This window comes from Panthera onca, chromosome C1 (genome assembly GCF_046562875.1).
Source record: "Panthera onca isolate mPanOnc1 chromosome C1, mPanOnc1 haplotype 2, whole genome shotgun sequence".
Classification (NCBI taxonomy): domain Eukaryota; kingdom Metazoa; phylum Chordata; class Mammalia; order Carnivora; family Felidae; genus Panthera; species Panthera onca.
The window spans coordinates 90,783,540-90,806,661 of NC_138346.1; the positions used below are offsets into that span (position 1 = coordinate 90,783,540).

The window sequence follows — 23,122 nt, forward strand, 5'->3', positions numbered from 1 at the left end:
TGACCTGAGCCAAAGTCTGACACTCAACTGACTGAGCCACCCAGGCGCCTCAAAAAATAATTTTTTAAAATGTACATATATGGATGGGGCACCTGGGTGGCTCAGTCGGTTAAGCGGCCAACATGGGCTCAGGTCATGATCTCACGGTTTGTGAGTTCAAGCCTCACATGGGGCGCTGTGTTGAGGGCTCAGAGCCTAGAGCCTGCTTCGGATTCTGTGTCTCCCTCTGTTGCTGCCCCTCCCCCACTCATGTTCTGTCTCTTTCTGTCTCTCAAAAACTGAAAAAACACTTTAAAAAAGTAAAGTGTAGATATATGAAGAAATATATTATGTTCATAGATTGGATGACTAAATATTGTTACATGTAAATTTAACCTTAGCTTGATCTCTAGTCTCAATGCAGTTGTAACAATGCCAGAACATTTTTTTTTTAGAAATATACAGGCCAATTCAATAGTCTGTGTAGAAGTACAATTGCAAAGGTTTGTGTTAGAATATCCCAACAATATTGAGTAAACACACACACACACACACACACACACACACACACACACACACAAATTTCAAGACTTAGTATAAAGTTACAGTAATCAGGACAGATGATACTGACATAAAGATAGACAAGTAGATCAATAGAACAGAAGAGAGAACTCAGAAATAATCTCTCAATTGTATGTTCAATTAATTCTTGATAAAGTTGGTGAAGTGTTCCAATGGGAGAATGAAAATCTATTTAGTAAATCATGTTGAAATACTAAGAGCTGTAAATAAAACTAGATAAACTTCAACCCTACAATACACAAAAATTAATTTTAGTTGGATCATAGACCTTAGCATTAAAAATAAATCTTTAAGCTCCTAAAACACAAGAAGGCAACATCAGAACAACTTGGAAGTATGCAAAGGTTTTGTAAAGAAGACAAAACTAAGAAAATCAATAAGCATCCATACATGAGAGAAAATATTGGCAAGCATATATCTGATGTAGGATGAGAACCCAGAATAGATAGATGATTAGATATATAGATGATAGATAGATAGATAGATAGATAGATACAGGGATACATCTCCTACAACTCAGTAATAAAAAGACAAACCCGGGGCGCCTGGGTGGCTCAGTCGGTTAAGCATCCGACTTCGGCTCAGGTCATGATCTCGCAGTCCATGAGTTCGAGCCCCGCGTCAGGCTCTGTGCTGACAGCTCAGAGCCTGGAGCCTGTTTCGGATTCTGTGTCTCCCTCTCTCTCCGACCCTCCCCCATTCATGCTCTGTCTCTCTCTGTCTCAAAAATAAATAAATGTTAAAAAAAATTAAAAAAAAAAAAAACCCAAATTTCAAAAATGCACCAAAGAATTGAATAGCACTTCACAAAAGAAGATAATCAATGGCCAAGATGGTCACGAAATGGTTTAAATATCATTATTCATTATAGAAACCACAACATTCACCAGAATTTCAAAAACAAACAAAATCCTAACAACACTAAATGTTGACAAGGATGTATAATAACCAGAGCTCTTCTTCATTGTTTAGGGAAGTATAAAACACTTTGGAAAAACTCTGTCCAGGGGTGCCTCGGTGGCTCAGTTAAGCATCCAACTTCGGCTCAGGTCATGATCTCACAGTTTGTGAGTTTGAGCCCCATGACGGGCTCTGTGCTGACAGCTCAGAGCCTGGAGCCTGCTTCGGATTCTGTGTCTCCCTGTCTTTCTGCCCCTCACCTGCTCATGCTCTCTCTCTCAAAAATAAATAAACATTAAAAAAATTTTAAAAAACTGTTATTGTTTCTTTTATAAACCTAAACATGTACCTACCATATGAAATAGCAGTTTTACTTACAGATATTTACCTAAAAGACAGAGAAGCATATGGCCATTAAAACTTTTACAAGAATGCTTGTAACAGCTTTGTATCTGAGTAGGTGAAAACTGGAAACAGCCCAGTATTTATCAATAAGAGAATAGAACATGCACTGCTATACATTAATGCAATTGAATATTACTCAGCAAAAAAAAGAAAAAAACATAGATTCACATAAAAATATAGATGAATCTCAAAAATATTATACTACTGAAAGAAGCTTTAGTTAAACAAGTACATACTGTATGATTTTATTGTATGAATTTGGAGAACAGGCTGAAGCAACCTATTTATATATATGTCAAAAATTATTAATCAGTACACTTAAGATCTGTATATTTCACTAGATGTAAATTTACTCAAAATATAACAAAAAAAACCCCATAAGTATATAATGAATTCTTTTTGTGTTGTTTTATTTATTTTGGAGAGAGAGCGTGCAAGCAGGGTACAGGGACAGAAGAAGAGAGAAAGAATCTTAAGTAGGCTCCACGCTTAGCTCAGAACTCAACATGTAGCTCAATCCCACAACCCTGGGTTCATAAACTGAACAAAAATCAAGGCTCGGATGCTCAACACCCTGAGCCACCTGGTTACCTCAGACATAATGAATTCTAGTTAATGATATGGCTGTCGGAGAGCTTAGGGATAAAGTGCACTGATAGCTATAACGTTGAAATGTTTAAAAAAGATGAATTCATAGATGACTAGAGGGGTACACAGATGGATAAATATGTGAGAAAGCAACCATACAAAATGTCAATGGTAGAATTTAGGAGGTGGGTGTCTGGGTGTTTAATGAACTATACTTTCAACTTTTCAGTATGCTTGAAAATTTTCATAATGAACAATGGGAAAATATATAGGGGGCCAAGAAACTAACCTGGGCAAATATGGAGACTTGACCTAGAGCAATGCAGAGCAGAATCTTTTCAATAAATGGTAATAGGCCAACTGGATTTCATAAAATGAAATGACCCACAATTCATACTGTGCACAGAAGATCAATTCTATGCGTATTGTGGATATAAATATGAAATTTAAAACAAAGCTTCTAGAAGATAGCATAGAAGAATAACTTCATGATCTCAACATAGCTAAAGATTTCAGGGTGGGTACCTAATAAGCCAGATATCCGAATCACTAACCATCAAAAAAAAAAAAAAAAAAAGTGCAGCCACATAGATGAATCTCACAAAATATTGAGCACAAGGAGCCCAGCACAGAAGAATGCACACTGTATGTGTGAATAGGTATAGGCACATATAGACAGATATAGATACAAATATGATTTCAGGGGCACCTGGGTGGCTCAGTTGGTTAGGCATCTGACTTTGACTCAGGTCATGATCTCATGGTTTGTGAGTTTGAGCCCTGCTTCGGGCTCTGCGCTGACAGCTCAGAGCCTGGGGCCTACTTTGGATTCTGCCCCTCTCTCTCTCTCTCTCTCTCTCTCTGCCCCTCTCCCACTCATGCTGTGTCTCTCTGTGTCTCTCAAAAGATAAATAAAGGCTAAGAATGAAATATGGCCCTTTGTAGCAAAGTGGATGGAACTGGAGAGTGTGATGCTAAGTGAAATAAGCCATACAGAGAAAGACAGATACCATATGTTTTCACTCTTATGTGGATCCTGAGAAACTTAACAGAAACCCATGGGAGAAGGGAAGGAAAAAAAAAAGAGGTTAGAGTGGGAGAAAGCCAAAGCATAAGAGACTCTTAAAAATGGAGAACAAACTGAAGGTTGATGGGGGGTGGGAGGGAGGGAAGGGTGGGTGATGGGTATTGAGGAGGGCACCTCATTTTGGGATGAGCACTGGGTGTTGTATGGAAACCAATTTGACAATACATTTCATATATTGAAAAATAAATAAATAAATAAATAAATAAAGGCTAAAAAAATAAAAATAAATATATTTGATTTCAAAAAGCTTCAAAACTCTCTTACACTGATTACGATACATGTTGAACAGGTAAGGTCATAAATAAAACCTCAGAAATGTTTCCCATAAACCATGAAATTAAGAAAGTAGGTACGTTTGTGGACAGAAGCAGTAGCATTGGGAGGGCAGAGGGTAGCTCTGGGAGTTTTGGCAGTGTTCTACATTTGACCTAGATGATGTTTGGTTATGACTCCATGAACTCTGCATATCTGTTCACTTGTCTGACTGTTACTAATTTCTCATGATAGAAAAAACAAGGGTTGAAAGAATAGTGTTGAAAAAAAAAGCGTAGCTGGTATGTGTAGAGTACTTAGAACACTGCCTAATTGCACAACCTCTGAGGGACATTGTTTGGGTTCAAATCTTAGTTTCTCCACTTTCGCTGTGTGGTTTGGGGCATGTTACTTTAATTTATTTTGGCTTTAATTTCCCATTTGAACTAAGGGACTGTAATTCTGCCTACGTTCTAGTTTGAGGTTTAAATGAGCCAATGCATGTAGAAGTGATTAAGATCATCCAGGCACATGGGTGTTATTAGATGTTAACGTTGCCGTCTTCTGATCACCACCGCAGCGTTGGAAGTACAGACGAAGGAGAACAGCTAAGCAATAAATTTGACTAAACAGGAAGTTTAAAAGCGTATAAGAGCAGGCTCAGAGCTTTGTGTTTTACTCTGTGACGATGCAGCACTTAAAAAATAATAATACTATTTTGAGATATTATTATGGTAATTTTACAGATAAGAAACTGAAACTTACAGGAATTCATTACCATGCCCCTAATCACACAACAAGTAAGTGAAGAACAGAAATTGAAATGCTTCAGAAAGCTTACTCTGGCAGGATGATATCAAATGGATTCAAAGAGGAAAAATCAGCAGACGGAAGGGCAAATTTTCAATATTCCATCTAAACAAATAAGGATTGTGGGTGGTAGGAATAGAAAATTGGAAATGGATGAGAATCAGTCAGATTTGCAAAGAGAGTAAATGTGGCTGCAAGGGAGGAATCAAAGAAGGGCCCGTGCTACCTAGGGCTGGGAGCCTGGAAAAATGGTGGTACCATAAACAGAAATAGGGATCACAGGAGGGGTAGCAGGTTTGCACTGGGAAATGAAAAATTTAATTCAGACAAAGTAAATCATGGGGTCAGTTAGTGCACTCATCATAATGAGGAGAAAAGTTTGTTGAAGATTGCAGTACACGAGGCTATGCTTAACAAAGCGCACTGGATGGACCTGCCTCCAAACTCCCACCACAGCGGGGAGAGGAAGACAGTACTGCCGGCCGCAGTGCCGCTGGATGACTGAGAACAAGTGAAACCAAAGGTTTGACCTGAGCATTTGGTGAAGGATATTGAACTATCCTTCAATAGTTTCGTTTTTTGTTTTTTGGTTTTTTTTAATCCATACAAAACCAAAGGAAAGCGGAGGTTCCTGGCAAGCTGGAAAGAAATTCATAGCAAATGTTGCCAGTGATGTATCCTGTCAGAAGTCCCTGTGCCTGGGCCAGGCTTTCCAGAGCCTGGATTCTGGGTAGGGTGGTATGGACCTGGATTCCAACCCGTAAGACAGAAGCTAAAAGATTTGTCCAGGAACAAAGCTGGATTCAAGCTAGGCTGTGAGGCGAGACCAGGTGCAAGGCGATGAGGAAGCTAAATCACCTAGGCAAGAACAGGCAGTCTGGAAACAGAGACAGAAGTGAAAGAAGCAGCATGTAGAGGCATCCCATGATGGTCTAGGGTTTCAGACTGTCTTTTTATAGGGAGCCGCAGGGCTTGGCTATGGCTAATAAAGTAGTTTGTTACAGGAACTGAGCCTACTCAGACACAACAAAAATGGGCAGAGAATTCCAGAGTGACAGACACACAGATGAAGGTGAGGAACAAAAAGAAAACAAAACAAAACAAAAGCAAAACAAAAAGGAAAAAGGAGTGCAGCTTACACTGTTCTCGCATAAATAGGAACCCAAAAAGCCCCTTTGTCGATCTTTTCCCCAGCTCGCAACTTGCTGTTTTCCTTCTAACCGCTTTATAAATCCCAATGCTTTTTAATTTTTTTTAAAAGAAAGCCTATCTCAAAATTCTATCTTTTACAAATGACATACTTTCTCACAGAGCGCTTTCTCCAACATTTGAAAGCTGGCATATGGCTGTGAAGAGGGAAGTTTGGGCTGCCTCTGCCCATGTCGTGTGTATCTCATAGATGAGAGAGGACTTTTGACTCCCTGGCTGCCAGTCTTCCATCTTTGTCTGTACCAAATTCACAGCGATGAGGAAGAAAGGAAAGCAATTTACTTCTCAATGGTACTTCATGTAGCTGCTGTAGAACATCATTTCTGCTTTATACCAAGTAAGCTGTAATGACATAGGAACACTGCAAATTGTCAGTTGGATGGTGAAAATGGTGGAGGGAAAGCTTTGCAGAATAAATCTGGGTAATAAGGGAAAAAAAAAAATATATATATATATGCTACAGTGGGTTTTCATCAAGGATTCCAGAAACACCCACTTATCCTCTGCAAAGAACTTGTTACAGCTCATTTTCTATCTGTGTATGTAACTCCATCCTAAGATAAGCATCTGTCAAGCCTGGAAAGCATAACATTTATAATATTGTTTTCATTCTTGACTGAACACATAAAAAGCACAAAATCTAGTTAGAAGAATGGCATATGTGCATGTGGTTTGCTCGAAGCCTTTATCACAGGCTTCCACACACCCCCTTATTTACAGGCTACTGGTGGCTTTTGCTTACCAGGTGATGTCAGAAGTGAAACGAATCACTGGCATTTCTCTTCAGGTGGCTCCACAAAAGGCATGCAAATGAAAGGTGTCACCTAGTTCTGTATAATCTTCACATTTTCATTTATAAGGGTCTCATCATCTTCTTATCAGAAGCTGTAGTTTTAGTTTTTTCTCAATCTGGACATGGGAATCCCAAAGCTTGATGAGATAAATTCCCCAGCATCCCTGCCAAAGTTCTGCTCTGTGGTGGTGGCTGAAATGTGGGTTGGACTCTGCCAGCTAGGCAATTCACCTTCTCTGGCTCTAGTTGAGAACTTCAATGCCATGACCCATCTCTGTTCCTTAACTCCATGCCAAGACCCCACATCCATTATGATCTCTGTGTTTGGCTTTGAGATAAATGTATTCCTCTTCTAAGGCAGGTGGTTCATCCTTGTGTTATAATCCTCAAGAAAGATATATTTCAAGACAATCTGTTGATTTAGTTGGAAACAGATGGAAAGAAAAGAGAAAGAACACTGGTAGCCTTCAGGAACATTTTCTCACACCAGAAATGTTACTTGAAATCTTTGTCAGTTACAATTTTCCCTCTATGAGTGTTCTTCCACAGCACCTGACGTAACATTTGACCTATCAGAGTTAGTAATATGGAGTACTGTTGTCAAAGGGCATGGATTTGTAGTCCAAAAAAACTTGACTCTGGATGTTCGCTCCATCACTTTTTAGTTGTGCAATTTTGAACACATTGTCTCCTTTTTTATCCACCTATTTCTTCATTTGAAAAATAGTGATTAAAAATACCTACTTAGGGGCGCCTGGGTGGCTCAGTCGGTTAAGTGTCCAACTTCTTTGGCTCAGGTCATGATCTCGCAGTTTGTGAGTTCAAGCCCCGCATTCGGCTCTGTGCCGTCCTGGAGCCTGCTTCGGATTCTGTGTCTCCCCCTCTCTCTGCCCCTCCCATGCTCATGCTCTGTCTCTCTCTGTCTCTCAATAATAAATAAACGTTATTTTTTTTTTAAAAAACACCTACTTGGAAGGATTTTATGAGAATAAAATGTGCTAATCTATGTGATGTATGTACTTTAGTGTTGCATTAAATAATGGTTCCTTAACACATTATATTTATTGTTTGATAGTTATTTAACAATGTTTTGCTGATATACTAAATAATTATTGCCTGAGATCAGAAATGTTGGAAGTATAGTAGAAGTCAGGTGCAGGAATGATTCTGTACCCCCACCTATTCAGCATACACTTAGAAAGTGTGGTATTTTTCTCACATGGATTGCCTACAGGGGCTCCTCCAGGGTTCCATTTTATTTTCCTTTGCCATAATTCAGGGCCATGAGGAAAGGATACCAGGAGAGAAAAGCATTATTCTCCTGCAGAGAAGCAGCTCAAAATCTCTCTCATCCTATTAGGGTACGTAAACCTGTTTCCTGATAGTGATACTCATATGCTTTCCTGTAATATGCCCCATACATTGTATATGCCATTCCGATTTTATCGAGGTAATTTAAAAAGAGTTGTATGTAATCCTCAAAGCACTTTTCAGAGCAGTGCTTTGTGTAAACAGTTGGTTATTGCTTTTCTTATTTTGTCACTTCATTTTGGGTGGGCTACTTTTTCCTACAGTGCTGTTTCTCAGTCTGAGTTACACATTAAAATCACTGGAGGAGAATTTTTAAACACCATCCCCTGGCTGCACTCTAAATGGAGCATACCACAACCTCTAGAGGTCAGGTGCAGGCATAGTTATATTATAAAATCCCCTCCCCTTGAGATTCGAATATGGAGGCAGGGTAGAAAATCACTATTCTAAAGGGAATCAACATATTTTTTCCTGGGCTAACAGCTAACCTAGCTAACCAGGTTAGCTTAACTGATTGCTTGAGGTGAACAACCTAAAGCTGGTGATAGCGGCTGATTGGATCCTTTACTTAATGACAGAGTAAACATAGCCAAAGCAAGTTCAGATTAGGAGATACTGGACAACTTATAATAATAAGCAATTGACTACTTTGGCACAGGGGGAAAAGCATGGATTCTGAAGATCCGGGTTCAAGTCCAGTCTTACATGTAAAAAAAAAAAAAGATCAGACTATAGACACTATTCTATGCTGAGTACACAGTAGTGAATAAGGCTCTTAAGGTTTTGCGCTCTTGGAAATAGCTAGACCAAAAACAATAACACTGCTCTACCCAAAAGTAAAATATTTCCGATTATGATAAATGAAGTTAAAAAGTAATAATGAGACATTGGTAAGTGGAATAAACAGTGAAAGTAGTAGGGGATGTGGAGGTAGTTAGGGTGCTCAAAGAGCAGCTATTTGAGGATGTGATGTTTGGCTGAAATCCAAATGATGATATGAACACGGACAGGCAAACATCCGGTAAGATCTCCAAGCAAAGGGAGGACTAAGTACAAAGATGCCAGGGCAGGAATAAACTAGAAGTGTTATAGGTACAGACAAAAGGCTACTATATATCTGCAAGATATGGACAATGTATGGGTGATAAAGAATTTTAGCATGCCTCATTCCAGCCCGTCCCTGCCTGATCTCATTTAAGTATCTGCCAAATGTCATCCCCTCAGAGACAGAGAGAGGCTTTTCCTGACCATCCTATTTTAAACAAATATTCAACTACACACACACACACACACACACCCCATCTTCACCTTTAGTTGTTCCTTTCCAACCAGTATGTCAGTTCCACATGAGCAAATGTATGATGGATCCTTTGGAGCATATGATAGGTGAATAATAAATATTTTTGAGTGAATGGATTGGTAAAAGAGGGAGATAGAAATCAGATTGTACATGGATATACAACTTATGATGAGGAATTTGGAGCATACTGAGCAAGGGAGTGCTGTGGTCTAAAGCATAACTTTAAAAGATGTCTCTGGTTTCTGTGGAGAGAAATGGTCAACAGGGAGATGGGAGTCGAAGCAGAGAGTGTTAAGGTGTTCCTGTTGTAGTCCCGATGAGAACACTGATGTTCTGGGAAGTAGCATAGCAGGTCTGAGGATAAAGTCAGGTGGACTATTTAGGTATTGGTGAAGTTCAGAACGTGTAGTAGATATGAAAGAGGAAAAGTTGTGTAAATAGATGAGTCAGTGGAGACGTTGTGGCCTGAAATATAAATGTGGGCTTTATTATCTTATACATGACATTTAAAATTATGTGAATCATGAAATCATGCAAGGAGAGAATTTAGATAGAATACTACAGAGGGTCTAGTACCAAGGCCTGGGGGACTCCATCATTTGGAGGCAGGGGCAGAGGAGGACGAGCCAGCCACACTGAGAAGTGGTTGTAGGAACAGGAGAAAAACTGAAAGAATTTGGTACTATTAGGACAATTAAAATATATTTCAAGAAGAAGAGAGACCACATATGTGAAAGTTTCTCTCCCCAACCTAAATGTATATGGAAAATGTTTATTTTCATTACTGTTATTATTTTGTGGAGGAGGAATACTGTCATTTAGACTACATAATAAATCGAGTCAAACCAGAGTAAAACAGATGTTATACTTGACATTTTATTATTCTTTAAAAAAGTAGCTTTTAGTCACATTTTAAGGTAAGTAGCCAATGGTTTAGAGATTTCCTTCTTTCTTTAAATGTATCTTTTAAAATCCTCATTTGCCCAAATCATCTGAAGCATCTGAGATCATGCTAGTAGGATCCAATGAGTTGAGTTTCTCCATCTCTAACATGTCATCTGAAATGAAGTGCTTCTGGGTCACAACAAAGAAAATACCATCACCCAAAGCTCCCCCACTTCTTGGGTGAGCAATTTGACATGGTTACGGACGAGCAGAGTATTGGTTGTGTGAAATGGCCCTAATGTGTTTTCCCAGGGAGGTAGAAGAGATTTTCCAGAGCAGTGGCTCTCTACATTGACTACACATTGATATTACTTAAGGAGTTTTAAAGAATACTGAAGCCTGGGTCCCACTCCTAGAGATTCTGATTTAATTGGCCTGTGGTGCAGCCTGGACACTAGGATTTTTTAAAAGTTTCCAAATTGATCCTAATGTGCAGTCAAGGCCAAGAATCACTGGAGTAGAGGCAGAGGATTACAAGCACAAAGTAGCCCAAAGAGGACATCTCCTATGGAGGCAATGCAATAAATCCTCAGGTACAGCACAGGCTATTTTTGCCTTGACTTTGTTGCCCTACGTTGTGTCATTTCTTTTTTTCAGAGCACTAAATTCGGTTCCCCCTTAAAGGCAATAGTCACTGCAAAAAGAATGATTAAAGGGATGATCAATGCATAGCATTTATAGGAAAAAAAAAAAGGAAAGAAAAATCCAAAGTTGGCTTTTAATATAACTATTCCCTTCACTGGGCAAGTAATAACAGCTCAAGGGAGAATGGACAAAACTCTACACTGATAGCTTTAACTTATTAATGTGAAAGTTATTTCCTTAAATTCCCCAGTGGTGATTTTTAAAGCACCTTTTTCATTCACTTTACCACAGGCTGCTCGTATTTAATCTGAGGTTACAGTGCTTTCAACATTTAATTCAAAAAAGAAGTACATTTAAAAATTTTTCTCTAATTATATTCCCTTCACTAAACATGTGAAGGTATGTCCAGCACACTAATTTCCACAAGTAATGGAACATTTTCAACTCCAATAGGGTTAAGGTTTTATAGCTAAGCTTTTCACTGGTTGAATTTTACTTAATATAATGGGTCAAAAAAGCCCAATGTGTTTTCAATTTATATTTACATGCATTGTTCAACTATTTGGTTTAAAATGTGAGTAGAGGAGACATTGAAAAGTATATAAAGGCTCAATATTTTGAACCACTTGAGGATGTGATAGCCTGAATTCATAAAATGTCTTAACTACAGACTTGTTATAAAGGAAATGTAGTCAGGCATTCAAACTCATCTAGTCACAGGCTAAAATGAAAAGCTACAGTACTCTTAGCTAAAATTTACATTGTGTTAAGTATCTTCTCTGCATATATAATGGTTATATAAGTACTAATACATAAAATCCTTGTGTGAGGTAGGTACCTGTGTATCCGTTTCACAAATGAGAAAATAGAGGGACAGGCAGGTGAACAGTATATCCAAATTCCCACAGCTGCTAAGATTCAGAGCTAGGGTTCCTACTTAGGCTGTCTGGCTACAAAGTGCACATCTTAACCACTCTTTTATTTTGGTTTAAAAAGTACACACTGCATAGAAACAATCACATATCAACTTACCGACTAACGTTCTCTATCTTCAAAATGCAGTCTTCTGTACTATGAAAGATGGAAATTATCTGAGCCGCAAATATTTTGATATCATTGTGTATTTGACAGAAGTTCACAGTAATAAAATGGATGTGTCATACAAGAAAACCAGCTGCCAATTTTAGACCATATATAATGGCCATATCTTGAAGTTGTCACCACATATACTCAGGTTCCTAATTTTACACATATTAAAGCTCAATTGTGTTAGTGCATTCAGAGTTGACCAAGTTATTGGAGACTGATTTATTAAATAAAGTTCCAGAATGACAATGTATTCATTGTATATTAAGAGCTATGTTTACCTTTTGAAAGATTGCAATATTCATGTCTTCTGCTTAGGGAATTTTCAGTACTCCTTGGAAGCTAAATCCAACTTATGAGATTTCTTGTTGAACATGGACTCTGTGCAGAGGAAACTGAATGCTACTTTCCAAAATAAGACTATTTTTTTTTTAAATATTATTTTTTTTTTTAATTTTTTTTTCAACGTTTTTTATTTATTTTTGGGACAGAGAGAGACAGAGCATGAACGGGGGAGGGGCAGAGAGAGAGGGAGACACAGAATCGGAAACAGGCTCCAGGCTCCGAGCCATCAGCCCAGAGCCTGACGCGGGTCTCGAACTCACGGACTGCGAGATCGTGACCTGGCTGAAGTCAGACGCTTAACCGACTGTGCCACCCAGGTGCCCCCAAAATAAGACTATTTTTTAAATATAACACAAATAATTTTTACTATAGAGAAATGGAATATACAAAAATATACCTCACTAAAACCCTACTACTCAAAAGGGCTACTGTAAACATTTTAAAGTATTTTTTCTAGAGTAAAGACAAATAGTTGACACATGTTTTAAAAAAGGTTATAAGTTGATTTTTAACTGATAATATAATTAAACATGCTCAGTAGAAGTACTTAGAAGTAAATTATATAATTTACATATATAATTATATAGCTACATATAATTACAGTTACAAATTATAATCACATAGCTTTGTCTATAAAGTAATGTAAAAAAGGAACACATGCTAATTATTAAAAAAATAGAAATTTCAGAAAAATATAAAGAACATAAAAATTCCTTATAACTCTGAAACTTTGATTTGGTCCACAAATATTGATGGTGCACCTGCTAGGCTCTTAGCAGTGGGCAACCAGCAGTGCAGAAGGCTCTCAAAGAGATGTCAGTAAAATGAATGTTCAATTAGCATATAACATAATGTGCTATTATGATAATCACAGGATACATGGAAGCACAACGAAGGGAACCTAACTCAATGCTTTCTGATTCAGCCACATCCAAGCTTAGACCCAGAGGTAAAAACAGAAATTGATAGAGGAAACCTGAACTTCTTTAAACATGTGTAAGCAGGTACATTAAAAACAATTAAAACCAATCTGGCAGTTTCTCAAAAGGTTAAAGATGGAGTTATTATAGGACCTAGCAATTCCACTCCTGGGTATATTCCCAAGAGAAAAAGAAAATGTCCATACAAAAATTTTCACATGAATGTTCATCAACAGTATTATTCACAGTAGCCAAAAAGTGGAACACCCAAGTGTTTATCAAATGGTGAATGGAAAAATAAAATGTGGTCTATCCATACAAGAAAATATTGTTTGCCTGTAGAAATTAGTGAAGTACTGATACATGCAACAATATGGATGCACATTGAAAACATTAAAATAAGTCAGTTACAAAAGACCACATATTATATGACACCATTTATATATTAAAGTGTCCAGAATCTATATGGGAATCTACAGAGACAGAGAGTAGATTGATTAGTCATTGCCTAGTGCTGGTTGGGTGGGGAAATAAGGTTATTGGAAAGTTCAGCTAAAATATGTGGGGTTTCTTTCTGGGGTAATGAAATAGTCTAAAGTTGATTGCTGTGGTTGTGGAACAACTCTGTTCATATACTAAAAACAACTGAATTGTACACTTTAAATGGGTGAGTTGTCGGGTATGTGAGTTCTATCTCAAAAAGAAAACTGAAAGAAAACACACTTAGAAGGAGGTATTATGTTAAATGTACTTCACCTAATATAGGATTTCCATTTTCTGGATTTTGACAGTCCTCCGAGAAATCCTATGAGGCATGTTGAAGGAGCTTGGATAGGTAAACTATATTTCCATGATCCACCATTTATAATTATTAATGGGCAGTTGGGACTCATACTCAGAAGTTTTGATTTCACAAATTTTTCTCTTGAGTTCTTTGCGGCTGACCTGACATCATTATTTAGTACAAGGAATAATAGAGTTATGTGGTGTTTTAATATAATTTATGATGTTTAAGTTACTTTAATATTTGTTTTAGAAAATGGAACTGAGAGAACGAGATTGTGATTGTATTAATACTAGGCACATAGGGCGCCTGGGTGGCTCAGTAGATTAAGTATCTGACTTCTGCTCAGGTCATGATCTCATGGTTTCATGGGTTCAAGTCCGACATCAGGTGAGCTCGAGCCCCACTTCAGGTGAACATGAGCCCTGATTTGGCTGAGCCCCACTTCTCTCTCTCTCTCTCTGTCTCTCTCCCCCCATCCCCCCCCCCCGCCTCCTTCTCTCTGCCCCTCATAGGATTCATTCTCTCTCCCTCTCTCAGCCCTCCCTCACTTGTGCCCTCTCTCTCTCTCAAGAAAAAAAAAAATACTAGGCACGTAGACGAGAGTGAAATACCATTGGCTAAGGTATCAGGCACTGTCCTGGCAGGTGGAGATAAAGAATGGGTGATGAGGCCTATTGCCAGGGCAGGGGGTTTGTTTCACCCAGAGCCACCAAATTAGGCTACGCTTGTCATGAAAAAGAAGGGTCAGGTGGCAAAGGGAAGTTGATTTAAAGAATATTCCAAGTGGTATATTTGGGGCTCGTTTCTGTTTCTGTTACATATTCTTAGTCTTTCCTGAAAGGATACTATAGGGGAGGAAAAATAATTTTGCCTATACCCTTCCAGATTCTTGGCTGAAATCTCCCTTTAACAAAAAGACAGAGTACAGAAAAATAAATAAATTTGATTATGTGTATATCTACAGGAGCCCCAGAAAGATAGGACTGAAAGAAGTAATCAGGGCACAAAGCTTTTAGACTTGTTACACAAAGAAACAATAAACTTATGAAGAATTGACAAAGCAAGGGGTTGTGGACCAGGGTAGTAAAATGGTGAAAAAGTAACAAGGTTTGCTAAATTCCTTGTCTCTAGCAATAAGGATGTCTTCTTCCCCTTGGTACAGGCAGGATACCTTTCACATAGAAGATTTATCTCCTATTTTCAGGGGGGGAAAAAGGTCAGAATGTCTTTCTTCCACCAGCCATTTCTCAAACACCTTTAATTCAAAATAATCAATATGTCAAAGTGGCACATTTTTGGGTGACTTATACTGAACCCCTACACTATAAACTTGAATATTCCCTATTTAAAAAAAAAAGCTATGCTTAAACCTACTTTCCCTATTTGTTGCCTTATCATTTCTTTCCATAGCATAATCCTCACAATAATTATTCACTCCTTCAACTCCCATGTGTAAAAATATATTAAGGAAACTTCGTTTAAAATGGAGCTGGGAAGCAATGAAGGGGGAGCTGTCATGCACGTACTGCTAGTTGTAACCTGCATGACCAGCGGGAAGAAGGCAGATCAGAATTATTTTCACAAAGAAGGGCTCTTTTCACATAATAATTTATCTCCGCTTTAAATTTTTTTTTTTTTTGATGTTTATTTCTGAGAGAGACAGAGAGAGTCAGAGCGCTAGCAAGGGAGGGGCAGAGAGAGAGGGAGACACAGACTCTGAAGCAAGCCCCAGGCCCTGAGCTGTCAGCACAGAGCCTGATGCAGGGATTGAACTCATGAACTGGGAGACTGTGGCCTGAGCCAAAGTCAGATGCTTAACTGACTGAGCCACCCAGTTGCCCCCCCCCCTTTTTTATTTATTTTTTATCTCCTGCTTTCAAGGAAAGGAAGGAGCATCCCTCTCTGCTGCAGCAACAACACAGTAACCATTGTTTGCAGCCATTGAGAAACTGCCACAACCTCGAACTCTTATTATTTTCCAATAAACTTTTGTTCAAAATAGGCTTCCCCAGTTTCCTCCTAAAACCTAATAAAAGTTGACCTTCCCTTTGTTTCTTCGGATTTCACTATGGTTCGCCATAGTTTGCTTGTCCCAAATTGCAATTCCTCTGCTCTTCCCGAAGAAACTCATTTTTTTACTTACATAAAATTGCTTTTTGCTCTGCTTAAAGTTAACACATGTATCAATACCACGAAGCCTCTGGCAGTTAGCACCACTCCACTGAATCGCAAAGAGCACGGCCAACAGCTGCCTAATTGTCAAATCCATTGTTGTTGCCTCAGTCCGCCTCTTAATTGAATTCTGGCAATAAACTGCTGACCACTCCATTCATCTCCCACCACTCTCTGCTTGATTCTCAAGAAACATCTCCTTGTCTTGTTCCACAGAGCTGGCAGGCCCACTTAGTCTTTTTCTCTGTCTTTACTTCTTAAATATTTACATTTCCTAGGCCACTATCTTCAGCCTCATCTTATACCTTGAATAGGCTTGTATGTCTCAAACTTTACTCACTGAAGCATATAGAATATTAGAATTGCTGCTGGGGTTATGGGGTGAGCAGTGTGCAAACAGTGTGGCTTCTGGAGCCTCACTCCAAACCTACTCAATGGCAATTACCTGGTAAATACCAACTCTTTTTTAAAGACTTAGATCACGTCATGGTTTGCCTTTTCTATGAAGGCTTTTCAGACAACTCTTCTCTCTCTAGGACTGCACTGTCATTATGATATAGTAGCATCTAGCCACTTATATTTTTATTTTTTTTATTTTTTTTCAATATATGAAGTTTATTGTCAAATTGGTTTCCATACAACACCCAGGGCTCATCCCAAAAGGTGCCCTCCTCAATACCCATCACCCACTCTCCCCTCCCTCCCACCCCCCATCAACTAGCCACTTATATTTTAATTAATTAAAATTTAATTTAAAATTCAGTTTCTCGTTTCAAGCACACCAACCATATTTAAAATGATTAATAGGGGCGACTGGGTGGCTCATTTGGTGAAATGTCTGATTCTTGGTTTTGACTCGGGTCATGATCTCACGGTTTGTGGGTTTGAGCCCAGCAGTGGGTTCCGTGTTGTCAGCGAGGACCCTGCTTGGGATTCTTTCTCTCTTCCCATGCCCCCCCACCCCCAGCTCACACTCTCTTTCTAAATAAATTAAATGAATAAACTTTAAAATGATTAATAGCCATGAATGGCTAGTAGCTACCATATTGAATAGCATAGATACAGAACATTTTCTCATCATTGCAGAAATTCCCATGGAACAGTGGTTCTGCAGTGTTTGAATTGACCACTTCTTTTGAGCTTTTTGTCACCAGTACATACTCCCATTATATTTTGTACAACACTTTATGCCCTTTTTACGTATGAACTCATCAAAATATGTGTATCCTGATTCTACTCTATGCCAAGTACCCTGGTAATTGTTGGAAAAGAAAGACAAATAAGGCCTGTCCAAAAATATCAAGATATTTTTGTCAAGCATAACATGATTTAAAATAAGATAAATTCCTAATGAATATACCTTAATGAAATAGAAAAGATAAATAAGTATAAACATGAATTATGTCTTTCCATTTTTAATCTAAAATTTAGTCATTAAATTCATAGCTTTAAATTCAAAATGGAAGTGGACTTTAATGATTTGAAAGTTGTCTTATTAATTTTACCATTGAGAAATATGCTTTTAGTGTATTAGTGACTAAAATACTTGCCTCTGACATTCAAAACTAGATCCACTTATGGTATTATATCTGCTTATATAATAGTGTGAGTCTAATTAAACAATGTAATAACTTGACTGAGGTGCTACTGCTGTTACGTTGGAATTCCTAAATTTTAAATATCAATCAGAAATCAAAATTTGACCAAGGGTGCCTGAATGGCTCAGTTGGTTGAGGTTCTGACTCTTGATTTCTGCTTGTGTCATGATCCCAGGGTCATGAGATGGAACCCCATATTGGGCTCCATGCTGAGCATGGAGCATGCTTAAATCTCTCTCTCTCTGTCTCTCTCTCTCTCTCTCTGCCCCTCTCCCTCACTCATGCCCTCCCTCTCTCTCTCTAAAAAAATTAAAAAAGAAATGAAGAAAGAAATGAAGAAATCAAAATTTGACCAAATTCAGTAGGTTTCACTATTCTAAAACCAAATCCATCACGTGTCTTCATCATTCTTAGTATAAAGAACCATTTTCCCCCAACAGTCCTTGAATTATTTTAAATTATAATGTAACAATTTAAAGCTCTTCATATAATTAGATTCCAAAACTTATGTGAACCCACATAAAATATATAGAAATGTATATAAAATATGAAGAAAACCTGTATTTTTTCAAAAACTAAAATTTCTAGATTATGTTATTTTTTTTAAGAATTACATTAAGAGATAATGGTTTGTATAATCCCATAAATTAATGCTCCTTGAAGTGTGGTCCGTACCCCAGTACCATCAGCATCATCTAGGAACTTGTTTGAAATGCAGATTTGTACTCCCTTACCTCCAAACTGACTGAATGGGAAGTCTGGGATGAGGTCCAACCAAATGGATTTTGGTAGGCTCCCCAAGTGGTTGGTTGAATGCATCTGAAGTTTGAAAAGCATTGCCTGAGAAAAAGCACAACAACTAATCTGATTGAAAAGTCACAAATAAAAACATAAAAACACAAGGAGATATAAGTAGGAATACAGAATAGTATAGCCCATATGCTATATGTACCAGACTGAACTTGAAATATTAAATCAGTTTCTTCATATTAAAGATCAAATTGAGAGCACAGTTATATCAAGAAGATTGGGCACATACCTCTACAAGGTGCAGAGAGAGAGAGGAAGAGAGAAAGGGAGAGAGAGTGCAGAGCCCAGAGCCGGGCTAAAACTCACCCAAAGTGGGGCTCAAGCGCACCAGTGCAGGGCTTCCAACTCACTAACCATGAGGTCACGACCTGAGCCAAAGTCAGATGCTTAACCGACTAAGCCACCCAGGTGCCCTACGTGACATGTTTTCTAATTTAGTCTTGATCCAAAACAAATTTCATTAGTTTCAATCTATGATTTTAATACTGTTTTAATATATTATTGATATTTTTCGAGAATTTTTATGGTTAGATGCATATATAAAGTACTTGGCATTTTGAACATTAAGCAAATACATTATTTTCTTATTAATAAGAATAGTACTAATTATTTTGCTGGATATTTTTCATTTGTCTTTAAGATCTATGCTTTAAACTTCTTCATCTTGCTCTCTGTCCATGGAGGCTGACCTGTATGGCGACAAGGCTCTCTTACTTCTGGGCTATGGCCCAAGGGACTCATCAGCAAGAAAACAGAGAGACAGAGGAGAGAATGCCAGAATGTCATTCCCTTCCCTCTTATGTGAGTGCCTAGGCCTGGTGGCTTCCTTAGACTAAAGGCTACAACTATTTCAAGATGGCACTCTCTACATAACTCTTTTCTACAAAGTTCCTCTAACCTCCTCCCCACTTACGTGTGTTAAGAATGCTACTTGCCCTCGAGAATTGCACTGTATTCTGTTTTTTTTTTCTTCTAAATCCTGCCTATAGTTTTGTAAATAGTCTGTTTATTAAACTCTAATCAAATTATGCAATTTGCAACCAGAGTCTGGTTGATATAGTTACTCCTGATCACAGTAGTAATGAATTTACAGATAACGGTTATGAAAGCAGAAAAATACTATCTTTCTTTACTGGAGATGATAAAGGGAGAAAAGCTGGAAATGATTTCATGAGATATTTTCTGTTGGGTGTTGTAAGTTACAGAGGAAGATTTGAGACACTCTCACGAAGTTTCATTGGAAAAGGGCTTAAAAGGTGAAAGTGGCTGATTAGAGGGAAAATACAGAATAGCATGAAATTCTATCAGGAATTGATCAAAGAAGGTTTCATTATGTGCTTATTATGTGCCACACATGCTGTAGTTGTGGAGTTGTGGACATAGAGTGATGAAGTTAGACACGATCCCTGTCCTGAAGTTTGGAAAAGTATGGAGGAAATGTTTCTGACAAAAGAAATAGCATATACAAAATCTCAGAGTTGGTGGGGTGAGAAAGAAAATGAGAGCCCATTCCAGTAATTAAAATAAATTTGATGTGCTTGAGAAGTATGATAGAGTACAAAGTTACAAAATGTGAGATATAACCCTGGCTTGCATCAATATTTACATCATCACTCACAGTAGAAAGAGTACAATATGTCTTTGATCCAGGGAGAAAGACTTTGATAAGTGTGGGAAGAAAGGGATATTAGAATCTGTTCTCAACCATGCTAACCTTCCTTTCATCTTTAAAGTTTGAAAGTTAAATTTTGTTTAATGTTTATTTATTTTGAGAGAGAGGGAGCAAGAGCACAAGCGAGGGAGGGAGGGGGGGGGGGGGAGAGAGAGAATCCCAAACAGGCTTTGTGCTGTTAGAGCAGAGCCTGACCTGGGCTCAAACTCACGAATCATGAGATCATGACCTGAGCTGATATCGAGAGTTGGATGTTTAACCAACTGAGCCACCCTGGTTCCCCTTGAAAGTTAAATTTTAAGAAGTCTACAGCTCCAGGGGCGCCTGGGTGGCTCAGTCGGTTGAGCGTCCGACTTCGGTTCAGGTCATGATCTCACAGTTCGTGGGTTCGAGCCCCGCATCAAGCTCTGTGCTGACTGCTTGCTCAGAGCCTGGAGCCTGCTTCAGATTCTGTGTCTCCTTCTCTCTCTGCCCCTCCCCCACTCACACTTTGTCTCACTCTGTTTCTCAAAAATAAATAAATATAAAAAAAATTTAAAAAAAGAAGTCTACAGCTCCAACATATAGAAAGAGATAATGATCTAACTTAGAACACCTCTTATTTTCCCTAGGTATTAAAAATTGCTTTAGGATCCAGAATTTTCTGGATATATTCAGATAGCAGATTTGATTGCCTAAGTAACAAATTTGAATGTTTAAGTAGTATGCCACTTAAGTGTGTGTTTCATTTAGAAAAGGTATGGAAATACAATTTTACGTATTTGATAATATATGAATCACAAAACAAAAATTATTTTTTAATTGAGTTCATATTTTAGACTTAGAAAATATAGAGGAAATATATATGATTGATATTTTTAGACACCCATAACTTTAACAACCATAAATTCAAAATTATTTTTTTAATGTCTTTTTAATGTTTATTTATTTTTGAGAGAGAAAGAGGCAGTGTGAGCAGGGGAGGGGCAGACAGAGAGAGGGAGACACAGAATCTGAAGTAGGCTCTGGAATCTGAGCTGTCAGAAAAGAGCCTGACATGGGGCTCAAATCCATGAACTGTGAGATCATGACCTGAGACAAAGTCGAATGTGTACTGACTGAACCACCCAGGTGCCCCCAAAATTCATCTTTTAAAAAATATTTGCAATTGGTGCACCTGGGTGTCTCAGTCAGTTAAGTGTCCGACTTCAGCTCAGGTCATGATCTCACAGCTCGTGAGTTCAAGCCCTGCATCAGGCTCTGTGCTGACAGCTCAGAGACTAGAGTCTGCTTCGGATTCTGTGTCTCCCTCTCTCTCTGCCCCTCCCCCACTCATGTTCTGTCTCTCTCTCCCTCACGAATAAACATTAAAAAATATATATTTGCAACTTAACATAGAATTAAGATTATGCCTCAAGAATGGAGAAAATGTATTCATATATTTGTGTAGAGTATGCCTATGGCAGTTGTAAAACCTTAGTGAGTTTACACACACCCAGTGAAATGTTGGCACAAGATCCAACAAAATCTGTTTTATTTGGAGCCGAGGAACCTTCCAGAGAATAATGCAGCTATGATTGTAGTTGGGGTTGACACGTGTGGCCTAAGAAGTCTCTCGGGAAGACTGTCTCTGCGTCTGATGCTAGAACTTGAAGTCTGCTGGGTAGGCAGTCAGGAAAGGAAGATAACATAGTCCAGCATGTCAGGAACATGGGCTGGAATCCCACAAAGATGGGCTAAAACTCGTATCTTTTCTATTGTCTCTGTCATCAGTGACCAGGCATCTATTGGCTATCCAACAGAGGCTAGGATTCTTAGTCATGGTAGTAAGCACACACTTAGCCCAGTAGTCATAAAAACTGAAGAAAAAAAATCCAGGGAAGACAAAGCAACTGTAGGTTTGGCTGCTCCTCCCTGTGAATGAGCAGAGAATCTCTCCAGCAGCCTTTTCTAACAGGAAGCATACAAGGAACAGACTTTGGGGAAATGAAGCTCAGCCTGGCAAGTTGACACATTACAAAGCCATCACATGATCCCAAAGTTATATGAAGAGTACCATGGATTTACTTCACTTGAAATTGATTTGGGGGGGGGGGCACCTGTGTGGCTCAGTCTGTTAAGCATCTGACTGACTTCGGCTCATATCATGATCTCATGGTTCATGAGTTTGAGTCCTGCATCAGGTGAGATTGAGCCCCCACTCCGGGTGATCCTTGCTTCTCTCTCTGTCTCTCTCTCTCTCTCTGCCCCTCATGAGATTCTCTCTCTCTCTCCTGCTCTCTCCCTCTACCCCTCCTGGGATTCTCTCTCTCTCTTCTACTCCCTCTCCCTCTCTCTCTCTCTCTCTCTCTGCCCTCACTCACTTGTGCCATCTCTCTCTCTCAAAAAAAAAATTGATTTGTGTGTGTGTGTGTATACATACACATTATGAGGTAAAAATCCTATTTTTCCCATGAGTATAATCAGTTTTTCCAAACTCCTTTATCCGAATTTTTCCCTCAAATGAGCTCCAATATATATATACATATATTTGAGCTCATTTGAGGGAAAAATTCATATATATATATATATGATTCATTCTTTGGGTTTATTTCTTCCAATTCTCTTCCACTGTGTCAATTGCACAATGTCTAATTACTCTGGATTTTAATAATCTGGTAAGATATACAAAGAAAAAGCTATATGGTAACGAAAATGCTTAAACTAGAGAAAAAGGTAAGGAAATTAACACTGAAAAATAAATATTGAACAAAATAATCATAATGTTGAAAGTGCAAAGGCAAAGACAGAAGTATATATATTGTGATACCATTTATATATTTACATCATAAAATTATATATTAATGATATATACGCATATGAAAATATAAATGAATACATTTAAATGATATGGAGAAACAGTGGGATGTTATAGGGGTAGGTTATACAGGGGTCTTCAAATGTATTTAGTAATATGTTCTTCACCTGACTGGGTGATATACAGAGATTATAATGTATTTTCTACCGT

At 38.3% G+C, this 23,122-nt stretch overlaps 1 protein-coding gene across 1 annotated transcript in view; it reads left to right on the forward strand.

Annotated features, from left to right (window-relative positions):
• The first annotated feature begins 22,809 nt into the window (after window positions 1-22,809).
• The window catches only part of LOC132670968 (thymocyte nuclear protein 1-like), a 41,678-nt gene continuing 41,365 nt past the window's right edge, over window positions 22,810-23,122 (forward strand). Inside the window, exon 1 of the mRNA XM_081796300.1 lies at window positions 22,810-22,830. Coding sequence (XP_081652426.1) covers window positions 22,810-22,830 — 21 coding nt within the window. The remainder of the gene's footprint in view (window positions 22,831-23,122) is intronic.